Source organism: Festucalex cinctus, chromosome 4 (assembly GCF_051991245.1).
Source record: "Festucalex cinctus isolate MCC-2025b chromosome 4, RoL_Fcin_1.0, whole genome shotgun sequence".
Lineage (NCBI taxonomy): Eukaryota > Metazoa > Chordata > Actinopteri > Syngnathiformes > Syngnathidae > Festucalex > Festucalex cinctus.
In genome coordinates, this window is record NC_135414.1 from 25,844,542 (window position 1) to 25,857,447 (window position 12,906).

Consider the following 12,906-nt stretch of genomic DNA (forward strand, 5'->3'; position numbering starts at 1 on the left):
TCACTCTCCTCCCCTTTTCGAATATATAACACCCCCCCCCCAACCCCGGCCCACTTTACGGGACCTTTGAACGTCGCCTCTTCCTCTGTCTCACCTGCATTCCCTCACACACGCCACCTCTCCGTCTAAATTTGTTCTATTGTGGCCCGGTCTGCGCTGTCTCCTCCCATTAGGGGCAACGTTGCAAGCCGTGAGCGTCCCGTGATGCGCACACGTGCAGTCGTGCACAATTTAACATGCAGTTTGCACTTCATTTTCAAATTTTAATGCAAATTTCATCACAATTGGGGATCTGCATTGGGGAGACCTTCATAGATACGCAAATGTAAACAATGGCATCATAATGTGGACATACTCCCAAAGCTTGAATAGCGTGTAGGCCTACCGTAAATATTTGCGTGTTTCGAGCTTTACATAATATTTTTATCTTCATCACATGTAACTTATTTTCATTGTTCCTCTGACAGTGATAAGTTATATTCTATTCAATACCATGCATATAATGTCAGTGGGCTCTGGAGGTGGGGGGCAAGTGTGCCTTGTAGGGTTGTCCCGATTTTATCGGAGTGGCATGATCGGAAATCGGGGCCGATCACATGATTTTCAGCTGATTCGTATCAGTTTGAAAAGTTCTGATTTTTAAATTCTTAGTTTCTAAAGTCAAGAATAACATATTTTAGTTTTTTAGATCAAACGGTATCGTCTTGCATACCTCTGTTAAAATAATAATTGTAAAAAAATTTTTTATAAAATAAAATAATCTAATTGAGATAATTTGGATGTGGTCGTCTTTTGCTTCTTCGTTGCATTGCATTGCACAGGTATTGTATCGGGACATGATATTTGCAGATACACAAAATCAAGTGACTCGGACTCAGACTTGGGTGTAAATAATGTGAGCGGGACAACCCTCGTGCTTTGCTCAAGGGCACCAGAACAAAAGGAAAGAGATGAGCTGTTCTGCGACAAAGAAATGCTTTTTTTTTTTTTTTTTTTTTTTTTTTAAATTTACAGTATCAATGAAAATTAACATGCATTGTTAATTTAAATAAAAATAAATAAAAATAGACCAAAAATTATGTGGGTTTAGCCAGATCTTAAAAAAAAAAATACACTGAAATAGTTTTTTTTTTTCCCCCTACCTGAAATTGCATTTATTTTTCTTATAATAATAATAACAATAATAATAAAAATAACTTTATTCCCCTAAAATCACAACTCATGGACTATTCTTATGCTTTCAGAAAATGATAACTTTTTGTTTTTTTCTCATGCAATTTTATTCTCTTAAAATGCCAACCTTTTTTCTCCTAATTTTGCAACTTTGCTGCTTGGCGGCGCAATCCAAAATCCATTTTGTGCTAAATTCAAATGTATCACAACCAACGAAGGCGGGCAAAAGAAACCTCCTTTTGGCCCACCTAAGTTGAACCTGCCGAATGAAGAAATGAAGTGCAGTCAAATACGTGGAAGTTAAACGGAATCCTTCTCAGCGGATCCGCAAACGACTTGCTAAGATAGCGATAATGGCGATAATAATGAATGCACGTTGTGATGTATGGATCGTTTGGACCTGAGCAGATGTGGGAAAAGAAGGGAAGAGGGGGGGTTGTATGAGCGGGATTGCCCCCTCACTATACATCACTCTCTCGCTCTGTGTTCTTTCAATCAGCTCTTTGGCATTCAATCACACAAAACACACACACACACATTTGGCTTGGTTACGGTCTCACGGCTAATTGCGGTGAGTGTGTGTCACAGCTGGTACAGTCCCCTCGCAATGCTCTTTCAGCACATCAAGGCCGCCATTGACCCGTGACACGCACGCGCGCACCCGCTGATTGATTGAGGGTCATATTCACATCATCAAGGCTGCGTCGCTTGATAGACAAACACAAAAGTGTGACTTTTTTTGCAGGCCAAACCACGAAGAAGCATGTTCTAGAATGCGTGTGTGCGTCCGGCTAAGAGCGGTGGGGGGTGTCAGACAAAAGCAACCACCCCCCACCCTCTCTTCTTCTTCTTCCTTCCTCCCACCTATCCCTCCATGTCTGACTCCTTTGCATCCCTCCCCTCCCTCTTTACGGGGGGGCCAAATTACTGCCGGGACGCTCGGACCCTTCACACCTCAGCCGGGACGCCGCTCGTGCGTGCGTGTGACAAACCTGACAGAAAACAAATGCCATCGGGACAGAGGGAAAGGCGAGCGGACACATGAAAAAAAAAAAAAAAAAAAAAAAAAAAAAAAAAGAGGAACACCTCCTCTCTCAGGCCACGCACACACAAACACACACAGGCAACAAATCAGCGCGGCACATATTGACATGCCCTGACAGATGAATTAAGTAAATGATTTTATAAGGAGATTAAAAGGATTTTAATTTACGCAATCTCTCTTTGGTCGACCCCCCCCCCCCCCTCCTCCTTTTCCCTCCCACCAGTCAGCATCTCTCTCTCTTCCCGCTCGCTGTGCCTCACTTGAGGATTTGTTGGAAATAAAAATATGCAGTGTGATTGTAAATATTTGGTGAATTACATAGTCACTTTTTAAAATGACATTTTAAGCATTTTGGTTTAACATTTTTACTCTTTATTACAAATGCAACATCAACATAGGAGTTCAAGTGGAACGCCTCATCAAATAAAATGTGTATGTATATATTTTTTTAAATAGGCAACATTTTAAAAATCACAATTTGTAAATTTGGGCTTAATATTTGAAGAACAAAATGTACGGCTCGATAAATATGTTCACACCTTCTGCATTCACTTTGTCACTATTCAAGTTTGTCCGAAAATAATCCCGCAAACAATTAGCATGCAAATCCCGAGAAGAAATCACCGAGCAGATTTTTTACTTTGCGCTGGTCGCCTCCGCGACACGCGTGCACGCCCGCCGTGACGACTCGTTCCGTCCCGCTTGCTTGAAAAAGAACAAATTTGACAAAAGTCGCTGAAGAAAATATACTTTAATGATATGCTAATTGTATGTATATGGCAGCAGGGGGGAGGTGCAGGGTAGGGGGGTAATTATGTTAATAGCTTAAGCAGCACTTGTTGTTGATGTTATTATTGTTATTATTATTATCAGCATCATCATCACGATTGCTAATACTTTAATTAGTGTTCGGAAAGCGCTGCCTGAGAGCACAGCAGGGGAGCAGAAGAAGGAAAGATGATGAGACAGATTTGCTCAAATTGTCGCAGGACATTTTCGAGAGCTCAGACATGTTTTGTTGTACATTTGTTGTAAAATGCCGTATCATGACTTATTTGCAGAATTTGATTGAGAGTGAGCATCGAGCGAAAGATGACGGAAAGTGCTGAAACTTCAATTTTACGGTGTGCGCTTACCAAACTGGTTGCACTGGTTTGCATCTGACATATTGTTTGTTTTCTTTTGTTTCTTGACAGGAAAAAATATTAAGACTTTTTTTTCTTATTTTCTAAGCTTATATTAAAAAGTGGCAATTTAAATGATTTTTTTTTTGGGGGGGGAGTTACTTAATTTGATAGCATTCATGATCGGTCAACGTGAGAAAATTTGGTGAAAAAATAACTCAAAAATGGGTTTTAAAAATGATGACATCCATGCACTCTGAGGAAATCTAAGCATTCAAAGAGAGACCTAATTAAAATTTTTAATTGGCTCTGTAAAAAAAAAAAATGGCACAAATTGGCCCCTGACTGGATTTTTTTCTTTTTCCACATGTACACTTGTAACTTTTTTGGCATTTTGTGCCTCTGACTTTTTCCTGACTCATCTGCTAAAAATCCTGGCCTGGGGAAAAAAAAAAAAAAAAAAAAATGTGCGCTGATGATCACAGTGGCTGCAAACGCAAACACAACTGTCACTTCACGCGTCCCACTCATCACTTCACTTCCATCAGCAACACATTTCACGCACAACACATTTCAACCAGTATGTCCTCTGCATTTTCATCTTATCAACCGGACACACCGCTATCTCGTTAGAGAGCAAAATGCTTCACAAAAAGGAGCGACTTGCTTGTTGGTGCTGCAAGTGTGTGAGTCTAATTTCATGCGTGTGTGTGTGTGTGTGATTCCTGCGCGGGGGCCACACGCTGAGTCGGCCGTCTGTAATTCTACCTCCTCGGGCATTTAAGAGCGCACTTCCCCTCTTTTCATCCTCCTCCGCTCCACTCTTACGGCCCTCGTCCTGCCGTCTGAGTGTGAGGCGTGCAACCTCAGCGCCCCGCGACCTTGTTCATGCTCTGCTTGGATGAACACGCTTACGACATGCACACGCATACATGCAGATGGGGCTGGGGGAAGACTTCAGGGGAAAAATATGGCAAAGTTGGAGAGTGTTAGAAAGTGGCAGGAGAGAGGGTTGGGCGTACTCGACTCGACACCACAATGAGAGCTGGACACACACTGAATGCAAAAAAAACAACAACAATGGATGACAATGATGAGCGGAGCAATTAGAAGAAAAGGTAAAATTTACCTACTCTTGTTCAGAGTGCATTAAAAAACACTCGGAAAGCGGGTGTCCTACCAAATCCATCGGCGAAAGCGGGTCATTGTCATGTCAACCTCCTCCAGATAAAAAAAAAAAAAAAAAGGTTTTGTGAAAAAGAGGTTCAAAAGTTTCAAAATGTCCTCTTCTTCTTTCTCCAGTCTCTCTTGGTCCTTGCCTCCACTTGGAGGGAGTGACACAATTTACCGGGCTGCTCTGCGAGCGTGTGTGCGTGGATGGGAGCGTGCGCGCGCGTGTGTGCGTATGGCCGGCGAGTTGGGAGGGGGGGGCACACGCGCAGTCAGTCAGCCAGCCGGGCGGGCAGTTGGGACGGAAAGCTGCGCCGCCGTCCTAATCAACGACTTAAAGCCCCAAATGCAGCTCATGAATATTAAGTGGGCGGGTTTGCATATGCGGTCCCTCAAGGCTGCCGCTCCGTCCGCCATTGGTGGACCCTCCGCCAATGGCTGCGGGGAGGGGCGGAGTCCAAGGTGGGGGGGGGGGGGGGGGGGGGGGGCTGAGCGAGCGAGGGGGATGGAGGAGAGCAGGTGGAGAGGGAGGGACCGGACAAAGAGGGATGCGCGGGGGGGAAAGAGAGAGGAGGAAGACACAGGTGAGGAGGAAGATTGAAGGCAAGACAGATCTTTATTTTCTCTTTCTGCCTCTTCAGAATCAGCCAAGCGTTTTTTATTGCGCCACACGGGACATGGCCATGCATGATGGCATGTTAACAACCTGAAAGTAAATTTATTTTATTTTTGAAAAGATCTGAATGGAGTCCAACACAAGTGCGGAATGAGCTTAAATCTGCATGGGGGAAAAAATACATAAAAAAGTGAGATGATGGCAATTAAGGCCCTTTGTTGCAAAAATGATACAACAATAATTTGCAGCTTTTCTTTTATTGTTTTGCCCACCTCCCTGCTATTTTACATGGGCAATTTGTTATGTTGTAAGTGCAACTCCAGGACCCTCACAGAAAGAAGTGTGCAAAAGGACACTTTTTTTCCCCACCAAATAAAAAATATATGGGAGAATAAAAAATACTAAAGCACAAATTTCAACTCATTTCCACAACATTACTTTCTCAAAATCCGACTCAAGCAAGGGGAGGGAGGGAGCGAGGAACGAGGGGATGCAAAGATGAAAGAAAGTGGTTGTGATTAGCAGCTTTGGAGCAGCGCTGATAATAAAACATTTCCTGAAACCAATCTCTGCTTTGATGTTCATGTGCATATGTGTTGTCTGATATTACTCAGTTTCACAAACTAAAAAATATGGAGTCCAATGTTAGGGTGTCTCTTATGTTGGTGGTTTGAAAATGGTGCTATGTGAAGGCAACGGGCATCTTTGGTGAATGGAGTGAACATCTTTTAATGGAAAATTTTGAGAAGATAATACATACAGTGCATACTGTTAGCCTAAAAGCACAACTAGCCTATATGTCATTTTTACCTTATTGTCACAATATACAAATTAACAATGTGCGTATCCTTTTTTTTTATTATGTTAAAATGTAAACTTACGGGCACACGTGTGCATGTACAAAAGGTAAAAGTCACTTAATGACACAAAAATATGATGAATCGTCCACAAAAATCTGTACTCATGTCCACTTTAACCTATGAAAATATCTAAACAGTTGCCACAGTATTTAGAATTTTATGGGCATAAGTTACCTATGTAAACTTATGAGCACAACTCTATATTCTGTCATCCATGTCATAAGTAATCCAGAAGTTGAGTCGAGGCAAATGCATTTTTTTTTCTTGTTTTCTGAAATGTTCAAAATTGACTTTTACACAATTATGCTGTTAGCTTAACGAAACAGAGAATGAGAGTGATGATGATAGTATGATAGCATATTTCTAAACTTTGCCAATATTTCTAAACTTTGCCAAAAATATTATAAATGTGCTCCGAATCTTTCAGAATGCAATGGAACTTTCTTCTATAGCGGACGGATGCATATCCATGTAATTGACATAACCTGTCAACATACATGCAGATGGATGTGATGATAATCTTCATCTCACTTAATGATGACTGATTGCATCAGCAACATCTGGAGTGAAAATTCCCACTTTTTTACAAAGAGCTGCGCGTTCCATGAACAAACACACACTTGGATGCCGCTCGCGCGGAGGCGCACGCAGTCAGACCCAAGCGCGCACACGCTTGCTCTGAGGTTCATGTACACAAGCTCGCAAAGACACGCACAAACGCGCAGTTATGATGTATCCAGGGACTTATGAGCATCGACAAAGATGAGTGTGAATCAATGCTGCCGTCACTACTGGGCAAACAAATGCTTTACCAAAAACCGCTGTCTGTTAAACACGCGCGCACGGATACGAAAACGCACACGCTCACACGTTTAGAAGAACATCCCTGGTTGGTGTTACTAATATGATTCTATAAATGTACAACTTGAAACTCAAACTATTACAATAACAACAACAGCAAATTTTGCCATTGTGCACATCCTCGAACAGATTTTTCCACTAATTTAAAAATATTGTTTAAATTCCAAAATCAAACAGACTGGACTCATTTGTGTCTTTCCCCCCTGGCTGCTCTATCACCTCAGTGACCCCCCCACCCAAAATCACCTCTCCTCCCCCCATCCCGACTATTGATCGTCTCTCTGTCAATGTGCATGTTGACAGTGACCCCTTTAGGCCACTTCTCTCTCTGTCTTTCTGTCTCTCTGTCTTTTAAGCACAAGCCTACACCACAAAATATATACATAGATAAATAAATAAGGAAATAAATACATGCTGTGTTTGCGTGTGTGTTCTGGCTCACTGCGATTTGTGCAAAACTGTACAAGAAATCCAGGCCAATGAAAACTCAACTCGAAAAGCAGGATCCTATCAAAATTATTAATTCTATGTCAAAATAGGTAGCTGAATTATGTCTGCTCTGAATTATTAGGTCTCCTTCAAAAAAAAAAAAAAAAAAAAAAAAAAAAAAAAAAAAAAAAAAAAAAAAAAAAGGGGGCCTCTCACTCTCTCAGTCTTCTGCTGTTGTTGCGTGTGTGCGTGCGCGCGTGCGTGCGTGCGCGGAAGAATTGTCCATTGCAAGTCATAGTGTCATCAATCACACCACTCAATAGGCCACAGAAAGTTCACAGGGGTGCGATCGGGTCAGACTAGTATTGTAGAAATTCAAGGAGCTGCTCACTTAAGTACCTGACCGCAGGCCACACGTTGATAAATGTCGGGCACTCATATAAACAACATTACATCTTCATATCGGCTTGTTTTACAATATAACGCAAAATTCAAGCAAAAAGGGAAAGGGAGGAAGGAGGGAGGTGAGGGAGAGTGGGAGTGTAATTCACTACTGGCCATCAGAGGGCGCTGTGGATTATGGCCGCTTATGGCAGCATCTGCAACATATGTGTGAGCATGCTGAAGAGGGAAATAGAGGACATTCAACTTCTATTGTGTGGCAGTAATATTATAGCATATTCAACATCAAATTAATAAAATGATCAAAATGGTCTCCTGAATTGTTTTAAATATGAATTATGTTGCAGGTCAAGGGTCTGCAGACCTACTTGGTCTCATTGTTGTAAATGATGCTGAGTCTGACTTTTTTTTTTTTTTTTTTTTTGAGCCGAGAACTTCAGCTTTTTCTCTTATAAGTGATATATGTTTTGAGTTGTTTATTGTTGATTTGAACCTGGACCTTGAGGGAGTCTTTGATAATGCCTCTTAAAGACAATACAACCAGTATTTTATATACATTTTATTCCTGGATTTTATATATACATTTACCAAAAAAAAAAAAAAAAAAAGTACGTTTTAATAGGTTTAAAGCAGTGGTTCTCAATTACACCAAGTAGCACCTAAACAAAAGTTTGCTCTCCATCATGTTAACCACGACAGTATTAGTAGTAGTACCGTATTTTCACGACTATAAGGCGCACCTAAAAGCCTTCAATTTTTTCAAAAGCTGACCGTGCGCCTTATAATCCAGTGCGCCTTAGATATGGATCAATATCGAGCCGCAACAGGTCTCGCTGTCAAGACGCTATCGGTGACCCTGCACGATCTGTGACGCGCATGCGCAGAAGATCCCGCCATCTTGGATCGCTAGCTAATACTAACACTTTACCTCAGAGAAAATAATAAAACAGCTGTTTATTCATTTTGGGAGTGAATGGAGTTGTCAGAAAGCTGGTTTGTAATCTATTAATAAAGTTGGACTGACCTATCTGACTGTTTTGTTGACATTCCCTTCAGCGCAGCACCATCTAATGGATGCATAACGTAACCCGAGCCTCTACTGTAGCGCCTTATATATGGAAAAAGTTTTAAAATATGTCATTCATTGAAGGTAGACCTTATAATGCGGTTTATAGTGCGGAAAATACGGTAGTACATCGAAGTGTTCATCAAAAACAAGAAGCGGATTTAGTCTGAAAAGTTTGAATATTAACACTGCGCTGAAATATTGGGAAATGCATTTTTAAAAAATACATTTAATTAAAATGTGTTACTGAAAAATCAATTTTTGCGAAAAAAAAGAAAAGAAAAGAAAATGATTTGTAGCGCATTTTATACACAACCTAACTCAATATGCTGCATGTACCGCAATTAAAAGTAGATCTAAAAGCAGTTACAAACAAAGAGATTTGAAATCAATGGCATGTCTAAACATGGCATTCTATTGTCCATCCGTCCATTTTCTTAGCTTTCTGTTAATCAATCTCATGGAGGCAGCCATTTTGCCAAATTACATCACAAGCAAAATGGCCGCCCTTTGAGATGGATAAAAACAGGTGGATTATGCTGCTTAATTCATATTCCACACACACAATATTAATCAGAATACAGCGTTTAGACAAGCAGCGGTGCATAAAACATATCGTAAACAATTTTTTGACTTGACTTCCGTAACTACAGCTGCACAGCAGATATTTGCGTTGTACGAGATATTGAAATGTAGCTCATTTGTACTTGCCGTTGTCTGATCGTAATACATGCGTGCGGGCAAAGAGCAGTTTGCAAGACACACAGAACATAAACACACTCCACTTCATCCGTTTTAGTGTCTAACGACGTGTGTGAGTAATTACTTTTGAGCCAATATGTGTGTGCGTGCGTGGGTGTTGAAATGCTCATGTCTTCATGTGGGCTTTTGTCTATGCGTTTGCCGCCAATGAGCCGGTTTAATGGCGTGTGTGTGTGTGTGTGTGGACATAATCACTTAATGGTCACAACCGCTCTCTCTCTTGAAGGAATGTTTCTTGGTGTGATGATTTTAATGTAAAATAACCGAGTAAGATGTCGTTATAAGCGGAGAGGAAGGGAAAATAGAATCAATTGAAATGATGAAAGAAAATAGGAGGAAAAGGAGCAGAAAAGTGAGAGCACTCGGCTTTATCTCATCTCTAATTCTCCACAATAACCCCTCCTTTCAATGTTGCTCTCCAGACCGTCAGCCTGTGAATTTATCGTTGGCCCAATGATTGCTTCTTGGGCCATGATGGCTGTAAATTGCTTTGCCATTTGGTAAATGCTGGCAGTTAGAAGGTATACAAGTAATTATTTCCGCCTGTGCTGATTGAGACATAATTCCAAGATGAGGCCGTGGGAAAAAAAAATAAAAAATGACAGCATTTCGAAACAACTATGTTTTAATTTCCCAGCATTCCTAATTAGAATCTGTACGAACACGGCGGGTTTTTATACGATTTCCTCCAATGGCGCCAGAAATAATTAAACTGTCAAGAGGAAATAAATACGTATAAACAAGGTGTAATTTTTACAGTGCACAGCACCTTGTCAGCCTGTGACTTTTTGAGAAGAAAAACAATGTGTGGGGAACAATGCGGGGACATAGAGGACATGTTTTCAGCACACACACACACACACACACAAACAGAATACCAAGTACGTTTCAGCCCATCATGCCACTCCGCTAAAGCAATCCAACTACTTTCAAGACAAATTGCAAAGCTTTCCCAACATTTCATTCTGTCATCACATTTTCATGTTTCATAAAGTACCACGTAAACTTTATTCGAGCAACATTTTAGTTAAACTTGTGAGAATTAAGAATGTAAAAATTAAGTTACTTCTTTTTTGTTTTCACGTTTTTTTTTTTTATATTAGCAATGCCTCTTATTTATATGCTTCAAATAAATAATGTTAAAATTGAACTTAAAGGGGCTGTCTGCCGGATTCGCTCAGGAAAATGAACTTTTTAAATACAGGATGTACACACTTTAACTTTCTCTCAGTCTACACATCTGAGTTTATGTTAATCTTTGGTGGTGATTTTGTCCGAACTTCGTTTTAAAAGTAATTTATTTCATGTACTTTTTAAAAAACTAAAAAAATCTACTTGATTTTAAAACCGAACATCTCCAATGCGCTGATTTAAAGGGGAAGTTAAACCCCCCCCCCCAAAAAAACAAAACAAATCTTGACAATCATCTGATCTATGCAGCCCCACTAGTCTAAACATGGTATTCTGGTTAATATTGCGTTGGTGGAATATGAGTTAAGCAGCTAAATTCTGTTGCTTTTATCCATCTCAGGGTGCGGCCATTTTGCCACTTGCTGTCGACTGAAGATGACATCAATGTTGCTCAAGTCTCAGGTAACAACCAATTACAGCGCAACTTCAAAAAAAAAAAAAAAAAAAAAAGCTGAGCTCTGATTGGTTGTTGCCTGAGCCCCGAGCAACATTGACGTCATCTTCAGTCGACAGAAGTGGCAAAATGGCCGTCCCCTGAGATGGATAAAAACGGCTGGAATTTTGCTTCATAAATCATATTCCGTAAATGTAATAATAATCACCTGGATTGTCTGGCAACCAGTTCAGGATGTACCCTGCCTACTGCCGGAAGCCGGTTGGGATAGGCTCCAGCACCCCCGTGACCCTTGTGAGGAGTAAGCCGTCAAGAAAATGGATGGATGGATGGATGGATATTAATCAGTATGTCATGGTTAGTAAGGTCACATATAACAAATTATTGTCAAGAAATGTTTTAGGTTGACTTCCACTTTAACTCAAATTCACTTCATTGCAAAAGTTTATTTATTCGATGCACTATTGGATCATATCAAGCTAACACTGGCAAACTTCTGACTGAGTTTAAAACAAGGCTTTATTTATTTAATGCTGTTGCTAACCAAAACAGCAGCACCCACTGAATCAATTATGTATTTGTAAAGAATGATTCCGTATTTTTTTAATAGGACAAAGTGCAATTCTACAAATAAAGGCCTCTCATCCAGTAAATGCCTTCCACCTATCACATCACTCATTTTTATATTTCCGTATCTTATCCTAAATCCATTCACAAAAAGTAGTAAGAACCCCGATGTGCTGATAAGACGGTGCGTGCCAACACTTACTTGTGGTAGAACTGTAGCGACATTCACCATTTATTAAGCTCCATCTCAACAAGAGCAAGCGAAGCGAGCGTTTCAAAAGAGAACGCTGGAAGTCCTCCTGCCATTTCTGGCGCGTTTGTAACGCCTGCTGGATTGTAGGCTGCTTTCCACTGAGCGCGCTCACACTGATAGGGAGCGCTGATGGAGATGCATTCGAACTGGGCTTACTCAATTACAATCTGACAACAGCTTGTCGAGCCCAGCTTTGCCTGAGTACACACACACACACACACACGCACGCACTCACGCGAGCGCACACACGTAAACGAATGGCGTAACGCAGCAGATATCGCAGACTTCATCAGGCCCTCAATGAAAGAGGTATCAGAGACAAAGTGTTTGAGTGTTACCTGGTAATTCCATTTACTAGGAAGCATTTAGCTGACATTTTATCTAGCATGGAAAGCAATAAATTGGGGCTGCAAAACACGTTTGGCCACCCATAAAAGCAGCCAGTTCACAAGTGCAGGAAATAATAAAAGCATTTTTGTCTGAAGATAATTCTGACAAGACATCTTCAAAATATAAGCCAGCTCAAATGCACCACAGGTGCACTGGGTGTTTTGAAAACAATAGTATTTGAACAGTTATGGAATTAAATAAATGAGAACAAAATGACTGCAGGCTGGGCGCACACAAATATTAGCGATCGACACGTTTTCACCAACGAAAAGGTCAACGGTGCGCTCAAACGCAAACAATTCTCATTTAATATTAATATGATGTGCCAAAGGGTAACACACTTCTGAGTGTGTGCACGTGTATTCGATTCCAAGGAAAGGAATGCTGTAAGGACAGAAGAAAAAGTCAAGATTCTGCAACGATACGCGTCTTTATACGTACAAAGTGCACAAATGTACACGCATGCTGATATACGAGGCGCCTATAATCCATTTGCACATTTCTGCAACATTAGGTTAATGACGAACACATTCTACTTGCATTGCACGGAATTTGACCTCGGCAATTAACCCATCGCAGTTGTAGGGAAAGCAAGTACCCACC

General features: G+C 40.8%; 1 protein-coding gene across 7 annotated transcripts in view; it reads right to left on the reverse strand.

Moving 5' to 3' along the window:
• esrrga (estrogen-related receptor gamma a) overlaps positions 1-12,906 on the reverse strand; it is a 221,786-nt gene that overhangs the window by 80,637 nt on the left and 128,243 nt on the right. For 4 of the 7 annotated variants that reach the window (XM_077518192.1, XM_077518190.1, XM_077518191.1 and 1 more), the window contains exon 1: positions 4,476-4,805. The exons of 2 other annotated variants lie outside the window; for them this stretch is intronic. In XM_077518192.1, the coding sequence (XP_077374318.1) occupies positions 4,476-4,531 (56 nt within the window). In that variant the 5' untranslated portion in view covers positions 4,532-4,805. Of the gene's footprint in view, positions 1-4,471; positions 4,806-12,906 lie in introns of those variants that run through there. One more of the 7 variants, XM_077518193.1, reaches the window with a different exon arrangement.